This window comes from Ranitomeya variabilis, chromosome 1 (genome assembly GCF_051348905.1).
Source record: "Ranitomeya variabilis isolate aRanVar5 chromosome 1, aRanVar5.hap1, whole genome shotgun sequence".
Lineage (NCBI taxonomy): Eukaryota > Metazoa > Chordata > Amphibia > Anura > Dendrobatidae > Ranitomeya > Ranitomeya variabilis.
In genome coordinates, this window is record NC_135232.1 from 739,586,542 (window position 1) to 739,609,912 (window position 23,371).

The 23,371-nt window shown below is 47.3% G+C and overlaps 1 protein-coding gene across 2 annotated transcripts in view; it reads right to left on the reverse strand.

Moving 5' to 3' along the window:
• Positions 1–304: 304 nt before the first annotated feature.
• TECPR2 (tectonin beta-propeller repeat containing 2) overlaps positions 305–23,371 on the reverse strand; it is a 60,332-nt gene continuing 37,265 nt past the window's right edge. For both annotated transcript variants that reach the window (XM_077269245.1, XM_077269237.1), the window contains exons 9-20: positions 17,579–18,360; positions 17,206–17,389; positions 16,855–17,028; positions 15,101–15,281; positions 14,885–15,026; positions 14,530–14,770; positions 8,105–8,194; positions 7,463–7,696; positions 5,228–5,376; positions 4,111–4,252; positions 3,594–3,743; positions 305–2,291 (exon numbers count right to left, since the gene is read on the reverse strand). In XM_077269245.1, the coding sequence (XP_077125360.1) occupies positions 2,143–2,291; positions 3,594–3,743; positions 4,111–4,252; positions 5,228–5,376; positions 7,463–7,696; positions 8,105–8,194; positions 14,530–14,770; positions 14,885–15,026; positions 15,101–15,281; positions 16,855–17,028; positions 17,206–17,389; positions 17,579–18,360 (2,618 nt within the window). In that variant the 3' untranslated portion in view covers positions 305–2,142. The remainder of the gene's footprint in view (positions 2,292–3,593; positions 3,744–4,110; positions 4,253–5,227; positions 5,377–7,462; positions 7,697–8,104; positions 8,195–14,529; positions 14,771–14,884; positions 15,027–15,100; positions 15,282–16,854; positions 17,029–17,205; positions 17,390–17,578; positions 18,361–23,371) is intronic.

A 23,371-nucleotide genomic window follows, 5' to 3' on the forward strand; every position in this document is an offset into this window, starting at 1 on the left:
TTACTGACACTGCGATGACCCTCCGGCTGCTGATCTTCTGGCACGGGCTGGACGTAGTCTAACATCATCTGCTTCTATATATGAGAAATGCACAGACATGGCTCTCGCCTGTAGATCGTGCTCGCGCACAGCCTTACCGAGAGAACCCCGCAAAGCCTGCACATGCCATGTGCATATTTTGCAGCAGATTTCATCCTTTGCAACATACAAGGCAGGAAAATCGGCACCATATCTTCAAATCCCCGCGGTGAGGGACGCACGAAGTCGGCCATGAGACGGCAGCTGCTGAAGCAAAACTCATAAGAACCCGCACAAAATGGCTTTATTGTTTTATTTAACCAACAATAATAAAGGGAGAGGAGGTCGTATAAACGGTGACGCCAGACACCTAGAGGACAATAAATTAGCAGCCCGTATCCACTACACCCCACGGTCATACAGAACAATACACATTGCAAGATATAAAAGAAAAAAAAAAAACTATTTTGAGGTCACTGTAACAAAATGCATCCTGCTCATAAAGGCTGGAGAATTACGTGCAGATACATTCATTAACCCTTCCTACACCTGGCGACATAACTAATAACAGCATTAGACCCTAGAACTGAAGAGTGAGTGATGATCAGACACCTTGGCAGAAAAGACTGGGATTTGGAAACCAGCGGAAAAAAAAAAAAAAAAAGTTTATATAGAATTTTATAGAAGTTTATATAAGAATTGAAATTGAATAGAAAATGGCAGACTAATGTGCTAAAAGTCTGTGATGATGGGGGCAGTGATTAATCCAGATGTAACAGAGGAACACGGGTCCCAGGAAAAAAAAGTTGCTCTTCCCATATATTAATTTTATATATCTGCTCCTGAAAAAGCCGGGAGACGCACGGCACAGACAGCCACCAATACAGAAGCTGGACGGGTTGTCAACAGTCACTTGGTGGTGGGAAACAGTCAACATGACTGTGGGTGCAACTCCCGCATGGGTGTACTTACATGGCTAGTCTTACTAAATAATTACCGAGACAGCACTAGATGCTGTTCCCAAATTAGCAGGTTATCCCCTATCCAAAGAATTGGTGATAACCTGCTAATCACCAGGATCCCACCCATCCGGAGAAGGCTCCATTCTTGGTCTATGGGGTTGCCAGAGATAGGAGTGCACATGCGAGGCCACCTCCCCATTCCAGCAGGGTTGTGTGAAGGAACACTTCCAATTAAAAGTCCCATCGCTCCATTCTACAGCGTCGTGTTTTCGGGATCCCATTGGTTGAGCACATGCAATATTACAATGTCCCACTCTAACCAGGGACTGGTAAAGGGGTCCCAGTGGTCAGACCCCAAGCGATCTGAAAATACAGAGTTATTCCCAACTGGGTAAGTTAGGAAAAATTAGATAACCGAAAAGTTGAAAAATGACAGTCAGGGTGATCACATCTTATCTTACCCAAATTTTCCAGAAAAAAAAAAAAGAACGACTAAATGAACTCTGTTAAATCCGAGTGACAGAAGCAGACGACTCCAAGAGTTAAATCATTTTTTTTTGGTGGGTGGTCTGTAATAATAATATTATACATATATATCTATTTATTTTTATAAAAATGGTCAAATTAATTTAGTTAGAAGTAAATGGTTAAAATTTCATAAACTTGCAGGTTAGGATCTCTGTCAGTGACCGGTGAGGGGGCAGAACGCTAGGACCCCCACAATGAATGGCTCCTTCACTGATCCGCCGCACGACATCACATCCTGTCCGGGGTGGAAACCTCAGAGATCGCTGTTATGGCACAACATACGGAGACCGCCATTATGTGGTGGGGAGACCCCTTTACACATTACGTGAGATCAATGGCAGCATTGTTTAGTGGAGATTGGCAGATGGTTATGGGGGATCCGGACCAGTGAGGATACCAAGCGTTGCTCCCCGCACAATATCTAATAATTCAGCTATAGGAAGCGGCTAACATGACGGCCGATGCTCAGTCCATCCAGAAATAATGACGTCTGTAACAAGGGTACGGACACAATGTGGAAATGCTCCGGACCAGGAAAAGTGCTGGGTGTGTTAATAAGGACAACACAGGCGATTTAGCAGCATAAGAACTATTATCACGTAGATTAGCAGCCGGTTCTGGCAGCAGCGCTCACTCAGATTACCTCCCACTCGTCCTCGAAGTCGGACTGCGCCAAGATCCCGTCGCACTTTGGAATGTCGGGGTGGTGGCTGTACGTCTTCGTGAGACGCTGGAGCAGGGACCCCGAGCTGCTCACACCCCAAACATCGTCCTGGGACGTCACTAAAAAAGAAACCACACATTGTCAGTAACAATCATTACATCATATCGAAGACCTATCCAAAGGAGAAGTCATAAATATCAGATTGGTGGCAACCCGCCTGGGTCGGAGCCCTGATATTCGTGTTGGCGGCAGGAGGAATCTCCATAGATGTTCCAATCCTGCTTGCCTGCAGCCACCACTAGGGGGAGCTCCCTGTATACATAGATACATGCTAAGATCCTGTCTGCAGCCACCACTAGGGGGAGCTCCCTGTATAGAGAGAAACATGATAAGATCCTGCCTGCAGCCACCACTAGGGGGAGCTCCCTGTATACAGAAATATATAAGATCCTGTCTGCAGTCACCACTAGGGGGAGCTCCCTGTATACATAGATACATGCTAAGATCCTGTCTGCAGCCACCACTAGAGGGAGCTCCCTGTATAGAGAGAAACATGATAAGATCCTGCCTGCAGCCACCACTAGGGGGAGCTCCCTGTATACAGAAATATATAAGATCCTGTCTGCAGTCACCACTAGGGGGAGCTCCCTGTATACAGAGATACATGATAAGATCCTGTCTGCAGCCACCACTAGGGGGGAGCTCCCTGTATACAGATACATAAGATCCTGTCTGCAGCCACCACTAGGGGGATCTCCCTGTATACAGAAATATATAAGATCCTGTCTGCAGTCACCACTACGGGAAGCTCCCTGTATACAGAGATACATGATAAGATCCTGTCTGCAGCCACCTCTAGGGGGATCTTCCTGTATACAGAAATATATAAGATGATGTCTGCAGTCACCACTACGGGGAGCTCCCTGTATACAGAGATACATGATAAGATCTTTCCTGCAGCCACGACTAGGGAGAGATCCCTGTATACAGAGATATATGAGATCCTGTCTGCAACCACCACACGGGGGAGCTCGCTGTATACAGAAATACATGATAAGATTCTGTCTGCAGCCACCACTGGGGAAGCTTCCTATATAGAGAAATACATGATAAGATCCTGTCTGCAGCCACCACTAGGGGGAGCTCCCTGCATCACACTGCGTTCTTATGTAAATCTGTATGCAGTGAGCTCCCCCTAGTGGTGGCTGTTGGTAGCCCACATAATGTTTACATGTGTTTCCGCAGGGGAATTTGCCATCTGGATCAGAATATTTATGAAGATAAATTGAGAAAGTTAAATCGGTACATAACACTGGCACCATTCAGTTGAAAGAAAGAAATGTTCAGGAGCAGACATCTAAAAAACTTCATGCACAAATTCCTCCCTGGGGAATAGCTCTTGCTGTATATTATGCCCTTACCCGTTACCCACGACATGTTGCCTGGGATCTTCTTCCAGTAGTCCCCGGCCGCGTTCTTCTCTGTGATCCCATACCGTCTAGCGATATCCCCGTTCTGACACAGGGCCCAGACGGTTCTCGCACTCACTGCCAGATGACAGGCCTGTAAACCTACGGAGACAGATGGCAAAAGCTTGAAGAGCATGTATACTTTTGCAACAGATTTTCTTAACTTTGCATATGGTCTGGATTTAAAGATCCACCGTTTTATGTACACAGCTCTGCTGCAGACCTAGCAAACACTGTGCTTAGATCATGCAGTAATCTGACAGCAGGAAGGTGAGAGGAGGCAGATGGACCTACAGGAGCTGACTACATAGGGTCTGTATATAGTCTATAACCATGGAGACACACAGCTCTGCATGGGATCTGTATACACCAGAGATTCTTATTAAGGGAAAAAATATATATAAATAAATAAATATATATATATTTTAAGATATAATGAAGATGAATGGGCCCATCGCTTTGTTCTTACCAGGCACATACTCCCAGTCCACCCCGACGGGCATCTCCTCGGTGATGCCAAGTCGGACGTAAACGTTACACTTGTTGTCCAGCGTCCACAGCATATTGTCATTTGGACCGGAGTAAACATTTATCAGAATGATTCCTACTGGCTGCAAAAATGAAAAAAAAAAAGGGGGTCAGTATAGTGTGAATATAAATACACACAATTTCTGCTTCCTGTCACTGAATGGACCCCTCACTCCTTATTACAGGAGATGTTTTGCAACAATGTACAGTGGAAATTCTCAACAGGGCAGCAGCTCCATTATCTACAGACCTGCATAGTTACATTGTAACAATTTCTCAGCTGTGGGAGATGAATTAAATCAACATGGATTTGTAAGCAAAAAAACAAATGTCTATTCACTGAGAGCAGGCGGAGATAATGAAGTCCATTTTTGATGTCTGGGCCCCTTCAAGAGCTGCGAGGGCAGAAGCAGGGAGGGCGCCGGCAGGGAGGGCGCTGGCAGGGAGGGCAGCAGTGGGAGCGCAGCTCTGGTCTTTCCTGTTCGCACCATTTGAGGTTACGGTTATATTTAGAGAACGTCGTCCCTGGACGGAGCGCTGTTTACACACAGATCCCTGCGTTACATCAGGTACGATGCGGAAGCTCATGTGGAAAGTATGCAGCGGCGGCAGACGGGTGCGGATTCTCCGAATACTTCGACAGACTGATGTCCATTTTGTGAGACAGCTGCATCGGATCAGCGCTCAGCAAATGAGATTTCTCACTCATCCACAACACAAACCGAAAAGCAGGAAATAATTAAAGGGGTTGCATAAATAAACTTTAAATTGGCTCCCACAAGCTGAAAACGCATCCATGCTCTCCCAGACGCCGCTCATCTCACAGATGGTCTCTACAGACACCTATTCACTGACAAAGTCCACGATTAGAAAACCATGGCTGCCATCTTCCAAAACAGTGCCACACCTGTCCTCAGGTTAGGTGCGGTACTGTGGCTTATTCTCATTCACCTCAGTAGACCTGAACTGTAATACCAGACACAACCCAAAGCAAGAAGTGGCGCTGTTCCTGTAATTCTGGACAACCCCTATAACAGTCCGTTATTTGTCCATATTACCTGTATGGGGGGCTCGATCATGATCCAGGCAGGCAGCATCATACTTGGATTAAGGGGTTGAGTTCCCACTCGGAAGTATATCCCCCCACTGGTGTCGCATGCCCAGATGTGTTGGTTGCCGCAGGACAGGCTGCAGAGCCTCACTGGACCTGGAGGAAAAGTATGTGTGTTCATCAGACATGTGGCGGTACAATATATAAACAGGCCGTGTCCTGAGCACAGTCCTGGCCCAATATTCACTATTTATAGGGGGTATGATCGATAAAACCAAGACCTAGGAATGTATCCCACCAGAGACCGTCAATCCCAGCCCTTGCACAGAGTTCATCCCAGTATGAGAACGTCTAACGCACTTCGTGACCCCCAAATATATTATTTAGGGGATACACCATTTTTTTTCCAACTGTGCCCTAAAACTTTCTGGGGTGCAGATTAACCATTGATGAGGTCAGTGGGGGCCCGAGCCAGATCCGACATCTATGGCGCCTTTAAGGCCTGAACACTATCTATGGCCTAAAAAAATATATAGTAAAAAGCAAAGAAGAGAAGTACAAGCCGCGCATACAGAGAACTAAACTGACACGCGACAGTGCCAATACTGGTGGCGTAAGGTGCAGTCGGTGGTTCTGGCGGCACAGATGAGTGTACATGCCAAAAGCCTTGGACCTCACCTTAACTACTGGAGGTACAAAAGGAAAGAAAATACTGACAAGCAGGAAGCGGCGGCAGGAATTCTGCACAAGACCGAGCCTGGCTTCAAATAGTCACGGTGTCCAAGCAACTCCAAAAACACGTCATTTACGAGAAATAGACAAAGCACAGATCTCAGTGTAAATACATGCGAGATCCCTGCCGGTTACCTCCGGACACCGCACCCCAAACAAAGCAGGGCACATTCCACCCACACAATCGGGGTAAGAAAAGCTGGAAGCAAAACTGAAACCAGCAGAAAGGTCTGCGAGGTCTTGCTGGGGACAGACTGACTGCTGGTTGGAAGATGGACTCAGGAATTGCTCATACCGAGTATTAATGATGTTAAAGCTTAGTGCCGGGACTCCTGGTACGCACTCCTGGTACGCAGGCGGCGGGCACGGGACTCCTGGTACGCAGGCAGTGGGCACGGCCAGATCTGGTTACTCCAGAGCAAGTCTTTTGGAGAGTAACAGGAACTTGGCCCGTCTGCTGCGTGCAAAAATAAGGTACTGGAGGCAGCAATGCTGAGCAGTCTGTAATGTGAGTGCACAAGACTCGCACATTACAAGGAAAACACGAAATGATAAATCGGGAATGATTCATAGCATTCTGAAGTGTAAGGGAGAATAAGAAGAATCCCATGTAAATCCAGAGTCTGGGGCGGTTCTGATTTCTAGACACTTTGCAGCTGCTGGAAAAAAAAACTGTTGAAAAAACAGTATTAAACGGTTAAATGGGGACATCGTTCATTGTCACGGCTGAACCAATGCAGCTTCTAAAAAAAAAATAATAAATAATAATAAACTATTGGAATAAAATGCTGCACCAAATCAGATGGGAAAAATCTGTGTGGATCGGAGCAGATTTGGAAGGTGCAGTTGCAGCGAGGCTTATTGCCACTGATGAACTCAGCAAGGGAGCACGCTTTTTTTTTTTTTTTTGGCATTATCTGTGTCATAAAAAATATATTACTATGTACTTTATGGAAAAAAATGTTTTAAAAAGACTTCCCTAAACTTTTGCTTGTATTCCAAAAGAAAACCCAGCAACAACATTCAGGGAACGTAAATCATTGCCCTCCTAAAAACAGCATTCCAGGCTCAGAGACTAATCTTGAGTGGTCCTGGTGTAGGGGCCTCGCAGCTTTGCGTGACTTGTCTAAAGTATCGCTGTCACACGGGTCTCCAGCTGTTAAAATATGTTGGGACGGACGTCAGCGGCCGCCCGGGTGGCATTGAATATCATCTACAGAGCCGAGTGGCTGTCCTGTGCCCCGCGCGCTGGGACATTCTGTGACACGCACGTACCCGTACTAAGTGACTTCTCTCGGTTTTCAGGAGTAACGACAACATTGAAACCCGCCACTCAGTGCGAGCGCTCCAAGTATAGAGCGCTGATAGGGACACCTTACCTGAGTGTCTCCCTGCAGATACAGCAAATGTTGGGTAAACAGAAAAAAAAGATGATGCAGAACTGTTCAGTTTCCAGCAGATTTACAAACCTAAATTATATGGGATTTTTTTATTTTATTCATACACTTACCCAGCTGAGACAGATCCAGTCTCGTCCAATGCATTCCTGTTGGACAGGTCTTGGAGAGAGTGCGGATCAGCACCGCACCGTGCTGATCCAGAGCCCAGACAGCATCCGCGCAGGCCGACATGTGGATCATCTCCGTATCTGGGGGAAGCTGCGCAGTGGACGGTCTGTAGGGAGCAGACAGGTCACTCAAGCAGAACAGGTCTTTTCTGCTTTGGGATATCCATAACACGCTTCCTGCAAAGGTGACAGCACCAAACTGGATGATGTCAGAGACACCGGATAAAGTAGGAAATGTTAAGTCAGACTTATATAGTTAATTACATCTCAAAAAAGGGGGTATTTTGCTAGGATACGACGGGAATCCAACAACATAGAATGGGTCCATGCACAGGGCTTAGTGCCCACTCCCTTAGGTGGGGATGCATTGCAGGTCATAGGGTCCAAGGCGTCGCTGTGCAAGGAAAGTAATGAAGGGGACAGAGTGCAACACCAACCGACTGGCCGCTCCATTCTCTGAAAAAGGATCCACATGATCACAGAGTGATGGTAAATCTTAGCGATATGTCATCACATCATAGCTGGTAGCGCTCCTTTAATGGATCCTATTAACGGTTTATCAAGGCCTTAAAAAGTATTACATACCGTCTCTACTTGGGGAAGCAGACGAGAAAACATGTATCCATTTGGTGGTGGATGCCGTACCCCGTGGTACTATCTGATGCCAGAATGTGCCTGTAAATAATGAAAAAAAAATCAATTAAAACTACCTTTTCTTCTAATCAAAAAAGGAAAACAAATAAAACTTTCAAAAAATAAAAATATTTAAACCTTGTGATAAAAAAATTACCAAGAATGCCGTTTTCGGTTCTCATATCCTTAAAATAAATGTACAGTATATAGAATAATAATAATAAAAAAAAAACACAAAACAAAAAACACTATTCTCCCCCTTAATAGAACCATAAATATTACAGCTCGCCGCAGGAGAAATAAGCTCTCAAAGTTACAGAAAAATAAAGTTATGGCATTCAGAAAATGGTGAAAAAATTTATTATTTATATTTTGTTTAACCCCTTAGTGACAGAGCCAATTTGCAGCTTAATGACCAGACCAATTTTTACAATTCTGACCACTGTCACTTTATGAGGTCATAACTCTGGAACGCTTTAACGGATCCCGCGGGTTCTGACATTGTTTTTTCGTGGCATATTGCACTTCATGGTAGTGGTAACATTTCTTTACTTGCGTTTATTTATAAAAAAAACAAATATTGCGAAAAAATTTTAAATTTCACAATTTTCAAAATTTAATTTTTATGCCCTTAAATCAGAGAGATATGTCACACAAAATAGATAATAAATAACATTTCCCACATGTCTACTTTACATCAGCACAATTTTGGAAACAAAATTTTTTTTGTTAGGAAGTTATAAGGATTAAAATTTGACCAGCGATTTCTCATATTTACAACAAAATTTACAAAACCACTTTTTTATTTAGGGACCAGATCACATTTGACATCACTTTGAGGGGTGTACATGACAGAAAATACCCAAAAGGGACCCAATTCTAAAAACGGCACCCCTCAAGGTGCTCAAAACCACATTCAAGAAGTTAATTAACCCTTTATGTGCTGCACAGGAACTGAAGCAACGTGGAAGGAAAAGGTTTTTTTCACAAACATTTTATTTCAGAACCAGTTTTTTTTATATTTTCACAAATGTAGAAAGAGAAAATGAACGACAAAATTTGTTGTGCAATTTCTCCTGAATACGCTGATACCCCATATATAGGGGCGCACAGCAGAGCTCGGAAGGGATGGAGCGCCGTTTGGGTTTTTCAATGCACAATTGCCTAGAATTGAGATCGGACGCCATGTCACGTTTTGAGAGACCCTGATGTGCCTAAACAGTGGAAATCCCCCACAATTGACACTATTTTGGAAAATAGACCACCCAAGGAACTTATCTAGATGTGTGGTGAGCACTTTGAACCCCCAATGTTTTCACTAAAGTTTATAATGTAGAGCCGTGAAAATAAAAAAATAAAAAAATTTCCACAAAAATGATCTTTTAGCCCGCATTCTTTTATTTTCCCAAGGGTATCCGGAGAAATTGGACCCCAAAAGTTGTTGTGTAATTTGTCCTGAGTACGCCGATACCCCATATGTGGGGGTAAACCACTGTTTGGGCGCACGGCAGAGCTCTGAAGGAAGGAGCACAGTTTTGGAATGCAGACTTTGATAGAATGGTCTGCGGGCGAAATGGTGTGTTTGCAGAGCCCCTGATGTGCCTAAACAGTAGAAAGTGTCCACACTTTGGAAACTAAACCCCCCCCAAGGAACTTATCTAGATGTGTTGTGAGAACTTTGAACCCCCAAGCGTTGCACTAAAGTTTATAATGCAGAGCTGTGAAAATAAAAAAAATCTTTTTTTTCCCCTCAAAAATGATTTTTTAGCCCCCAATTATTTATTTTCACAAAGGTAACAGGTTTTTTATTTACCATTTCATTTTAATCACTGTGATAGGGTCTATCATAGTGATCAAAATGAACCAATAGGAAAAATCTCCTATTGTTCTCCTCTTCCCACAGGTATGCACTGAATGTCTCCAGCTATGCCTAGATCCTGAATGCCTATCTGAACGGCATTTTTTTTCTCTGGTATGCACCGAATTTCTCCAGCTTTGCCTAGACCCTAAATGTCTATCTGAACTGCATTTTTTTCTCTGGTATGCACTGCTCACCCTTCACTTTGGATCCATAATGTATTTCACTTCTCTGGTGTCTTCCATGCATACCCTGAGCGGTCAAGTCTAACCCCTCCCCCCCTTTTATGACGTTTTGTTTAACTATGAACATGTGTTCTTGTCACACACCCCCACATCCACTCACAGCTGAATCCTCTTACTAGCACATATATTCAGATCAAGGAGTCTGATTCATGCATTTTTCAAAGTACATATTTTTAATTACTTTGAATTAGACTGAACTGGACTGGAATTGACTGGAAGGTAACAGAATACCAAACCACTACAATGTTTTGGTTTCTTTTCTCTTTTACTCCCATACTACTTTTCTTCTTACAATCTCCTGCAATCCCTCCACCTAGTAAAGAACTAGTCATTTCTCCCTCAATACTCCCCAGCCATCTCACCTTCTCCTCAGAACTGTTCCTCCACATACAATCCTCTTTCTCCAGACACACACGGCTGCATCATGTTCTATCCTGTTCTCACCTTCTAACGCTCGGTCTGCTACTCCTCATCTCTGGTGACGTATCCCCAAATCCGGGCCCTCCTCAACACATCCCCACACTCATTTATAACCCCCTGCCACAATCTTCCACACATCTTCGCAACCACAATAACCTCGTACTCATTCATCCAGCCCGCACTCCCCCTACCTGGAGCACTATGGAACGCATGCTCCATCTGCAACAAACTGCCATTTATCCATGACCTCTTCATCACCAACAAACTCTCATGGCTCACCCCCTCTGACTCAGCCTCTCCAGCTGCGCTTTCCTATGGCGGATTCCACCTCTCTCACACCCCTTGCTTCAGCAACAAACGTGGTGGAGGAGTTGGCTTGCTCCTGTCCGACACCTGCTCCTTTACTCCAATCCCGCTACCACCCTCCGCTGCTCTTCCCTCGTTTGAGGTGCATTCCGTCTGCATCTATTCCCCCTCCAACCTCCAGCTGGCGTTCATCTACCGCCCCCCAGAACTAGCCATCTCCACCACCTCCCCAACTGGCTACTTCATTTCCTCTCTGCTGACATCCCCACTATCATCATGGGTGACCTCAATATCCCCATTGACACTTCCACCTCAGCTGCCTCTAAACTTTTATCACTGACTGCCTCCTTTGGCCTCACTCAATGGTCCTCTGAAGCCACTCACAAAGATGGCCACACGCTGGACCTCGTCTTCATCCACCTCTGCTCCCTTAATAATCTCACTAACTCATCCCTCCCCCGTCTTACCACAACCTACTGACATTCTCTTCACTCTCCTAGTGTGCAACCCCCACTCCACAAACTCACTCTCCCTCGCAGAAATCTCAAACACATCAATTTACAATCACTCTGAGTCCCTTCTCCCTCTTACAGACATAGCTTCCCTTAATGACACAGATGCTGCTGCCACTTTTTATAACACCACAATAACAGCAACACTTGATTCGGCCGCCCCGCACATGCACAGCAAAACTCGTACAATCAACAGGCAGCCCTAGCTGACCACCCTGACCAAAGAACTGAGACGGGCTTCCAGGGCTGCTGAGCGGAGATGGAAGCGATCCCGCTCTGCCGACCACTTCACTGCATACAAGCAGTCCCTCGCCAGCTTCAAGTCCATGCTCACTGCCGCAAAACAAACTTACTTCTCACCTCTCATATCCTCCCTGTCTCACAACCCTAAACAGCTTTTCAACACTTTCAATTATCTACTCCGTCCCCCTGCCTCCCCTCTCATTTCTGCTAAAGACTTTGCCAGGTTCTTTAAAGAGAAGATCGATCTGATTAGAGAAAGCTTTGGCCCACAGCGCCCAATGCCCCTCTTAGCTGCTCAACCCTGTTCCTCCAAAACCAGCTTCTCCACCATGGCAGAAGATCACACCTCACCACTTGCACGCTTGACCCGCTCCCGTCCAACCTCATCCCTAACCTTACCACGGTCTTCATCCCAACCCTAACACACCTCTTCAACCTTTCACTCACAACAGGTGTCTTCCCCTCATCCTTCAAACATGCCAAGATCACACCCATCCTCAAAAAGCCCTCCCTCGACCCATCCTCTGTGTCTAGCTATTGCCCGATATCTCTTCTCCCTTATGCCTCAAAATTACTGGAACAACATGTCCATCTTGAACGGTCCTCCCACCTCTCCTCCTGCTCCCTCTTTGACCGGTTACAATCTGGCTTCCGACCCCATCACTCAACTGAAACTGCCCTAATTAAAGTCACCAATGACCTACTAACCGCCAAGAGCAAGCGACACTACTCTGTCCTCCTTCTCCTGGACCTGTCTTCTGCCTTTGACACTGTGGACCACTCCCTTCTGCTACACATCCTCTCATCTCTTGGCATCACAGACTTGGCCCTATACTGGATCTCGTCATATCTGACAGACCGAACATTCAGTGTCTCCCTCCCCCACACCACCTCCTCACGCTGCCCCTTGTCTGTCGGTGTTCCTCAAAGCTCTGTTCTGGGACTCCTACTCTTCTCCATCTACACCTTCGGCATGGGACAGCTCATAGAATCCCATGGTATGAAGTATCATCTCTACGCCGATGACACGCAGATCTACCTATCCGGACCTGACTTCACCTCCTTACTTACCAAAATCCCACACTGTCTGTCTGCTATCTTGGCCTTCTTTTCTGCTAGCTTTCTAAAACTGAACATGGGCAAAACAGAATTCATCATCTTTCCCCCATCTCACTCTACCCCTCCGCCAGACCTATCTATCAATGTCTGCTTACTTTTCCCAATCCCATATGCCCGATGCCTTGGGGTGATCCTCGACTCTGCCCTCTCTTTCAAGCCACATATCCAAGCCCTTGCCTCCTCATGCCATCTCAAACGCAAAAATATCTCCTGGATCCGTGCATTCCTTGACCGTGACACCACAAAAACACTAGTGCATGCCCTTATCTCCCGCCTTGACTACTGCAACCTCCTACTCTCTGGCCTTCCCTCTAGCACTCTAGCACCACTCCAAACCATCCTACATTCTGCTGCCCGACTAATCTACCTGTCTCCCCGCTATTCCCCAGCCTCTCCCCTATGCCAAGCCCTTCACTGGCTTCCTATCACCCAGAGACTCTAGTTCAAAACTCCTACAATCACATACAAAGCCATCCACAATCTGTCTCCTCCATACATCTGTGACATGGTCTCCCGGTACTTACTTACAAGCAACCTCCGATCTTCTCAAGATCTCCTTTTCTACTCCCCTCTCATCTCTTTTTCCCACAACCGCATACAAGACTTCTCCCGTGCTTCCCCCATACTCTGGAACTCTCTACCACAACACATCAGACTCTCGCCTACCATAGAAACCTTCAAAAAGAACCTCTTCCGACAAGCCTACAGCCTGCAGTGATCCTCAACCTACTGAACCGCCGCACAACCAGCTCTACCCTCTCCTAGTGTATCCTCACCCATCCCCTGCAGACTGTGAGCCCTCGTGGGCAGGGTCCTCCCTCCTTATGTACCTGTGTGCCTTGTTTTTTTGCTCATGTTTAATTGTATTTGTTTATATTTGCCCCCTAATTACATGTAAAGTGCCATGGAATAAATGGCGCTATAAAAATGTATAATAATGATAATAAATTGTTGCCGGGTGCCAGCCGGCAGATCTAGGCGGGTGTACTGCGCATGCACCCGCCATTTTCTTACTGGAAGACGACGCTGGCATCCGTGGAGGGAAGCAGGAGGACCCAGGGACACCAGGGGGGGGGGAAATCGGGGACCCCATTTCTCTCTCTTCTGATGTGCGATCACAACAGAGGAGAGAGAAATTAAATGGCAGATTGAACTTTTTTTTTGGTCGCCATTATACGGCCAATAACGGCGATCGCAACCCCGGGGTCAGTAATCCGACCCTAATCATGTTCTCCCCCGGTAGCCGAGACCCTGGAGAAATTTAGACTCTGGGGGGCACTATACACTTTTTCCACAGCGGCGGTGGTTTAAATACCCTTAATTGCCTCCATGAAAAGGCGTATCGGCGGTCGTTAAGGGGTTAAAGTAATAAAATATAAGAGAAAGTACGTTTGTCATCGCTGTAGTTAGACCGCCCTGCAGAATTAAGTTACTAGATCATTTCTTCCACATACTGAATAGCATAACAACAAATCCCAAGTTTCTTATACTTTTTTTTCCCCCAGTACATTATATGGTAAAACAAACTATGTAATTCAAAGAAGAAAAAAATGACGGCTCTTGGAGGAAAAAATTAAATACAATTAAAGTGCACAGACAAAGTTGGCAGAATCACAAAGTGTTAATACCCATCACATTGCACGACGGTGCGACTAATGCTGAGCTGACACTCACCGATAAGATTCCCCTTTGCTACGTGAAAGTCATTTTTGCCGGAGGTGATCCATACGCCGCTGCTGTTGACCCCCAGTAAGTTGGGCTGGCACTGGGACTGCTGGGACCAGAAGGTCATGCGCAGCTTGTCAGCCACCTTCTCCACGGGCGCTTGGGCTACCGTGGCCACTGTCTGCGTGGCCTGGATCAGGGTTTGGAACAAGGTATAATTATCAAAGACGACGTAGTCCGTGATGCTGACCTGTAACGTAAGAGGTTAATTGAAGACACAAGTCATAATCTGGCCTGGTGACAAGTATGGAGGCTATGGAGCTGCCCTACACGAGGAGCTCAGAAATGAAGACAAAGTGCCTACTTGCCACCAATGGTCATCTTCTCCTTGAGGCTTTTTGGAGGTGACTCCTGTCCTGAACCACAAGTTGCCATTGGTATCCAGAGTCCAGACGGTGTCCTGATCCCCCAGTGTCAGGCAGACTGGTTCCAGTACCTGTCTCTCACTGCGATGGTAACATGACGGTCATTACTTGCTGCACCAAAGGACATAACAATCCGTGACAAAGATAAGACGTACCTGACCAGGTCGCACTGCCAGACTTCACCCTCCGGAGAGAAGCTGCTGACTCCTTCCCTGTAGAGGAGGCCGCGCTGCTCAGTCAGGGCCCACACCACGTTATTTCTGGCCGTGATCTGGGATAATGGGCATGGGCAGTCAACTTTAATGGCTCTGGCACAGGGGCGGTCCACACTGAGGCCTGGTGGAAAGTCAGAAAAAGCATTTAGCACCTTCAAGCTGCAGCCGGTTTTTAATTTTTTAACTCCCTTTCCTTTAAGAACCATACATTTTCTATTTTTTTTCCAGGAAGACATGTAGATTTGAATGAAGCTGTGGCCCTGCATTGCTCGAGTACCAAGATGGCGGCCTGGGGGAACTCCAGTAGGCCCCTGTCTGCTCTGGAAACCCATTGGTACCCTACACTCACATCGCTTGGGGGATGATGAGAGCCAAAAACAGAAAAACAGTGCAATCTCCAGCCTTAAATGCCTCTATCAGTAACTAACAGTGCCATTTAAAGGGAACCTGTCTCCCCCAAAATCGAAGGTGAGCTAAGCCCACCAGCATCAGGGGCTTATCTACAGCACTCTGTAATGCTGTAGATAAGCCCCCGATGTATCCTGAAAGATGAGAAAAAGAGGTTAGATTATACTCACCCAGGGGCGGTCCCGGTCCGATGGGCATCGCGGTCCGGGGCCTCCCATCTTCTGAAGATGACGTCCTCTTCTTGTCTTCACGCTGCGGCTCCGGCGCAGGCGTACTTTGTCTGCCCTGTTGAGGGCAGAGCAAAGTACTGCAGTGTGCAGGTGCTGGGCCTCACTGACCTTTCCCGGCGCCTGCTCACTGCAGTACTTTGCTTTGCCCTCAACAGGGCAGACAAAGTACGCCTGCGCCGGAGCGTGAATACAAGAAGAGGACGTCATCGTAAGAAGATGGGAGGCTCCGGACCGGACCGCGACGCCCATCGGACCAGAACCGGACATGGACCGCCCCTGGGTGAGTATAATCTAACCTCTTTTTCTCATCTTTCAGGATACATCGGGGGCTTATCTACAGCATTACAGAATGCTGTAGATAAGCCCCTGATGCTGGTGGGCTTAGCTCACCTTCGATTTTGGGGGTGACAGGTTCCCTTTAAGGGGTCAAACTGTGGGAAGCTAAGAAAGCTACTATAGTCGCTGTTAGCATCCGATTTAATGTAGTCTGTATGGGCGGCATGGCACCCCTAAGCAAGGGCAAGCATGGCCCCCGCAGGCAAGGGGCTGTATGACCCACGCAGGCAAGAGGCCGCATGACCCCCGCAGGCAAGAGGCCGCATGACCCCCGCAGGCAAGGGGCCGCATAAAGCAGTATAAAAGGGTTCGCACGCCCCCCGAAAGGCCAGGACCCGCATAGAGCCGCAGGCAGGAGTCCGCATAGAGCCGCAGGCAAGGGTTCGCACACCCCCCGAAAGGCCAGGACCCGCATAGAGCCGCAGGCAAGAGTCCGCATAGAGCCACAGTCAAGAGGCCGCATGACCCCCCACAGGCAAGGGGCCGCACAGAGCTGTAGGAAAGGGTTCGCTCGCCCCCCAAAAGGCTAGGACCCACATAGAGCCGCAGGCAAGAAGCCGCATGACCCCCGCAGGCAAGTGGCCGTATAGAGCCATATGAAAGGGTTCACATGCCCCCGAAAGGACAGGACCCGCATAGAGCCGCAGGCGAGAGTCCGCATACAGCCGCAGGCAAGAGGTCGCATGGCCCTCGTAGCCCACATGGCAAGGAGCACCATACCTGTCTGTAAGTATAAATCTCCATTCGTTCTGATAATCCATGCAGTATCATCACTCAGAGCTACAGATGAGGCCTGGGGAAGCGCTTCGTACCAATGTCTTTTTCCTTTAATGGTCACTTTCCCACAAGCGAAGGCTTTGTCCGTCTTCTGTTCGATCTTCCACAGTAGGTTTCCTAAATAGAAATGATAGCAGGATGTTATCCATAACCGCGGCACAGCAAGAGCCACCGTCTTATAGCAAATGGTGGCTATACTGCTGTGTGGACACATACAGTTTCCGCAGCTGCAGTGACACAGTCCCGGGTACATCTGGATTTCTGATCTATAGGACATATCAGTGACTGACAAACCTGAGGGAGACACTGCCACCTGCTGGACGACATCTTCGAACCTCTGCCAGGGCAGGCCGACCCCCGGCACAGAACTGCAGTACAGGGACCCCTTGTAGTCCAGACACCAGACGTACTTCTCGGACACGACGAGGCTTAGAATGCCACTGGCAGGTCCAGAGTAAACCATCCAGCTCTCCGCAAGCTAAAGGGGGGCACAGAAATACGTTATATACCATGATGAGAATACAGAGACAGCTATTGTACTGAGGGGAGAGAACTCTTAACCATCGGAAAATAGGGAAAAAAAAACCTACTAAAAGGGGAAAAACAGCTTAAAGGGGTAGTCTCCGGCACTGGACAATGAATTAACTTTGCGGAAGCCTATTAATACCTGTTCCGATTTCAGTAAAGTGCTTTCTTCTTGCATGGACCGTGACAGATCTTGAGATACGGCCATTTCTGCCACACTGACGTCAGAGGAAGAGTGTTGGATCCTATGACCGTAGATGTCCTCGTCATCGCTGGACGCCAAAGACTGCTCGTGCTCGCTGCGCTCCGGTCTGTACTTTGCAATGGCCTCTATCGTGTCCTTAGGTAAACGGTATGCATTAAGACCAAAAGTGTCCCCAATAGAACTTGAGGATATGTGGCACCGGACCTCAGACACCTCCTTCAGCTTCTCCGAAATCTCATCCCTGTAGCCGTTCATGGATTGGGGATTATAGTCATTGCTTAAGTCTGCACCTTGTCCGCCAGAGTCATTACTCTCCTGCGTCTGCATTACGGCATCTTGCTCGTTGGCGTCACCATGTTCCCCCTCAGCGCAGATATCACCAGCCGCTGAACTAACATCGGACATAGAGACGCCAGTGGCTTCAGATGTGGTGCTGTCATTATTCTTAGTGCTTCCATGGTTAACTTCTTCCACATGGTATGAATTGCTCCCACTCTCAGCATCAGGAGCTGAGGAATCAGAAGTTCGGGTAGTGCTAAAGACGCCTGACGTGTTCTCCTCTTCACCGTGACATTTCCTGCTGATCAGACTTTCCTGGGAGCTTAAATGGTCACTGGTCAGACCCGCTGCAGTGCAGGAAAAGTACGAGGTTAGAGAGCATGGACTGTCCATGCTCGGTGTGCTCTCGAGAGATCCCACACGACTTCTGGAACCGCTTTCTGGAGAATAAAATAGAAAGAAAAAAAAAAATAACTAAAACACTTAATTGATACCTGCGATTTTTTCACTTTCATTTTTTTCCCCGTTTTTCTTCAAAGAATTACTTATTGTTCATTTTTACAGCGACGAGCCAGTGCGAGGGTTTGGTTTTGTTGCAGTTTTGAATAACACCATCAATATTACCATATAATGTATTGAAAAATAGGGATTTTTGTGTACTTTTCTCTGAGCCAATCATTGGGGGAGACAGACCATGGGTGTATGCTGCTGCCACCAGGAGGCTGACACTAAGTATTACAAAGAAAGTTAGCTCCTCCCCTGCAGTATACACCATCATGTTGGCTCCCAGAGAACCAGTTCAGTGCAAAAGCAGTAGGAGATCAATAATCTATATATATAATGGTCTAAGGGGTACTTCCGTCTTTCTGTCTGTTGGCAACTTCCGTAACGGTTATTCATTCGCTGATTGGTCTCGCCAGCTGCCTGTCATGGCTGCCGCGACCAATCAGCGACGGGCACAGTCAGATTAGTCCCTCCCTACTCCCCTGCAGTCACTGTCAGGCGCCCGCTCTATACTCCCCGCAGTCACGGCTCACACAGGGTTAATGCCAGCGGTAACGGACCGTGTTATGCCGCGGGTAACTCACTCCGTTACCGCCGCTATTAACCCTGTGTGACCAAGTTTTTACCATTGAGACTGCCTATGCAGCCTCATTAGTAAGAACACCTAATGTGAAAAATAATAAAAAAAAAAAACAAAACAAATCATTATATACTCACCTTCCGCCGCCTTTCCGACGCTCCGGTGACCGGTCTATGCAAGCGGCAGCTTCCGGTGCTAAGTTTGGTGTGCGACAAGGACCTGCCATGACGTCACGGTCATGTGACCGCAACGTCACCACAGGCCCTGAGCGAAGAAGCTGCGGTACCATGAGACAGGCAGGGACAGCGTCAGGAGCGCCAGGAGCAGGTGAGTATTTCATATTCACCTGTCCACGTTCCATCCGCCGCTCTGTCTTCCCGTCCTCTTGCAGTGACTGTGCAGGTCAGAGGGCGCGATCACGTATTAGTGTGCGCGCCGCCCTCTGTCTGAACAGTCAGTGCGGAGACACGGGACGCTGAGGAGCAGCGACGAGAGGCGAGTATGTGATTTTTTATTTTATTATTGCAGCAGCAGCAGCATTACATGTGGCACAATGCTGTATGGAGCGTCTATGGGGCCATAAAGAACTGCATGGAGCATTATATGGGGCATCTATGGGGCCATAAAGAACTGCATGGAGCATTATATGGGGCATCTATGGGGCCATAACTGCATGGAGCATTATATGGGGCATCTATAGGGCCATAACTGCATGGAGCAATATATGGGGCATCTATGGGGCATCTATGGGGCCATAACTGCATGGAGCAATATAGGGGGCATCTATGGGGCCATAACTGCATGGACCATTATATGGGGTATCTATGGGGCCATAACTGCATGGAGCAATATATGGGGCATCTATGGGGCCATAACTGCATGGAGCATTATATGGGGCATCTATGGGGCCATAACTGCATGGAGCATTATATGGGGCATCTATGGGGCCATAACTGCATGGAGCATTATACTACGTGACTGGGCAACATAGTACGTGGACATGCATATTCTAGAATACCCGATGCGATAGAATCGGGCCACCATCTAGTGACATATAAGAGTATAACAAGTCAAATTGCAGAACAAGAACAGAGCCATTAGCAGGGTGGGAGCTGTGTCCCCCAATGATTGCCTCGGAGAAAAGGATTTTAAAGGTAACCTGTCACCTGAATTTGGCGGGACCAGATTTGCAATATTGCCTTGCGCAGGCATGTACTCCGGAGGACAGAGAATGAACTTCAATCCAATATTGCGGCCAGCATGCAGCCAGCGGGTAAGGAAAGGGTGAATCAAACACCCGAAAACCCCGCCCATATGACCCAAAACTGGTCCCGCCAAATTCAGGTGACAGGTTCCCTTTAAGGTGAGTACACAAAAATCCCTATTTCTCCTTCACCTCATTGGGGGACACAGACCATGGGATGTCCCAGAGCAGTCCCTGGGTGGCGACAACCTAACAGATCAGGCCCTGCGTAACCGCTTAAGAATGTGCTACCGAGGCCTGCAGGGTCCACCTGCCCAGACTGCAGAAGTCTGGGAGTGAATATTGTAGTACTTCAAGAATGTGTGCGGACTGGATGAAACTGCAACCTTGTCTGCCTCCTCTGTCGACACCTGGTGCCTAATGGCCCAAGAACCAACTATCGACGAAGTGGGGAGTGCCCTGATCCCCCGCTGGGATAGGCTTACCTCTGACGCAGAAGGACCCCTGGACGGTGTAACGAAACCACCAGGCTAACATGACCGATGAAGCGGCTAAACCCTTCCTGTAACCGTCAAGAAGCCCAAATAAAGTGTCCAAGCTTCGGAAGGATGCCGTCCTCGATACGTACCTTCTCAGAGCACTCACCTCATCCAGAGTATGGGGAACCCGTTCCATTTTGTGGACTGGTGCCGAACGAGACGAGGGAAGAACGATGTCCTCGTAACAGAGGGGCTACGATACCACATTGGTAACAAGAGACGAGGACGGCCTGAGGACAACCTTGCCTTGATGGCAATAATGAAAAAAGTCTGAAAGGACAGAGCCCCTAGATTCGAAGACTGGCCTGAATGACGTGACCACAGAGAAAAAATGGCGACCTTCCATGACCGTAAAGTCTGTCCGGATCAAAAGGAGTCTACTGTAAGACCCCCACAGGACCATTAAGGTCCCAAAGATCTAACGGTAGGCGATAGGGAAGAACCTAATGTGAAAACTCCCTGCGAGACAGTCCATACTTGCAGTTCTGTTGCAATAAGACCGAAAAGGCTAAAATCTAGACTTACAGCGAGCTGAGCGTCAGGCCTGAATCTAGATTGTTTTGAAGGGAAACTAAAAAAGGGAGAAGGCGTCCGTGATCTCTGCCCCAAACAAAATGCGTACTGAGGTGGGCTTACAAGCACTAGTCGCTGACAACTTGTTGTGAGAGTCCCGCCTGGCTCAAAACTGGTTCCTGGACGATCCAACAACCGCCAGAGAAAATCCATGGGTTGTACTAGCTCAGCAAACAAAACCTGACGTGGTCAGTGCAGATCGCCCAGGATCACTGGGACCCTTTCCGCTTCCTAAAGACTCTCGGAAGTAGTGGAAGAGGGGTGACTGAACTGGTACCACGGAAGAACCAGAGCATGCACTGCGCTGGCTTTTGGATCTCGAGATCGAACTATGAACTCGAGTACATTGGGATTCAGTCTGGACTCCGTCCAATCTACATCTGGAGTGCTCCAGTGAAGGCAGATCTGTTGGAAGACTTCTGGATGAAGTTCCCACTCACTTGAGGCGAGACCCTGATGGTTGAAGAAGTCTGCCGCCCCGAGTTCTACTCCTGGGATGTGTACTGCCGAGATCACCAAGTGATTGATCTCGGCCCATCGGAGAATGTGAGGTACCTCGGCTATGGCCGCGGGTGTGAAGGGACAAATTAAGAAAGATTCTCCATTTTGTGCTTTTCGACTCCATTTTGCTGTTTTAAGATACATTTTGTTAGTAGGCTAAAGTTTACAGCTGTTATGAGACCTTGATTGTTGCAATCTAAACAGAACATGAGACTGAGGGTGTATTGTTCTATGAGACTTTGACGCACAGACTGTTCCTGCATTCTTATAGGTTAAGAACTGTGAGCGTGTTCTTATGCTGATTGGTTGAAGTATAATTTCTATGACTATGAAAAGTGATAGACAATAAACGGGGGCCAGAGAGATCTGCTTGATCCCCCCCAAACAGAGACACACGTCTCCGTCTGGTCATTTTCAGTTGCCGGCAATGCCCTGTAGATTAATATGGAAATCACTGAGTTAACCGTGAAGGATCACTTTAGATCCTCCCTCAACAGTTGGCGCCCGAAACGTGGGGCCCCAAGCAGGAACGCCTCTGCCCCCCGGAGGACAACAAGACAAAGGACCCTCGGACCGGACACAGGCACTGGAAAATTGGGACTGATCATCCCCCACAACAACCACAGTAAGTTGGCAGTTATACTGTCCAGACTGACCGTTTGGTGTGGTTTTCCTGTGTTTGTGCTGCAAAGAGGATCTGAGGTTTGTCCCCGATGGTGGGGTGATTCTTGGGTGGAATCATATAGAGGTGTAGTTCCGTTGGGAGCCCAGTGCTCGAACCGTACCTCATAAGGGACGGACACCCCGGATTGACCAGTGATGTAATTCTCTTTATAGTCAAAATATCCTGAATTCCTGATCACTGTTAGAATCAGGCGCGGTGAGGTGATCGAAGATGGGTAGGATGCTTAACTCAGGAATATATAGATATATATGTGTATTTCCAGAGGTGTCCGGAGGGAAAGTCTGAGACGCCCTCCTCCTTTCGCTGAGTACCGCGTTTTTGGGTTGTCCCAGCAGGGGACAGGTAAACCTAGTGGAACAAACTAATACGGCCGCTCTGGTATTGTGCACGACAAAGTAAGGATATTTAGCTCTAAAGGAGAATCAGTTTCCATGGAAGAAGACTACTTTGAATTTGTGTGATGAATCTGATATTGTTAGCCCAAAGATGGGGAAAATATTCTCAATCATTGTTTTTTCTAAGGTGTTATGGCATGTGAATTGTGTGATGAAGGTTTTGTAGAAATTAATTAAGTCTGAGAACTGCTGTATTCCGTTTCTGTGTGAAATTTCTAAGATACCTGATGGGAGGGGTCAAACAGCTGTGCTATTGCTTCTTTCTGTGCTGAGGAATGCTGCGATTTTCTTATCTATGCTGTGTCTCTGGTGTGGAGGGGCAAGTAGCTGCGTTCTAAGTTTCTTTGTATTTTCTTGGTGTAGTACGCGCTGGGAGATTTGTGTTTTGTTTAAAGCGACAATATGGTTTTGCAGTACAAAGAAATATTGTAAGTTGAAGTTGAAAGTGAAATATGGTCCCTCCCCAGGAA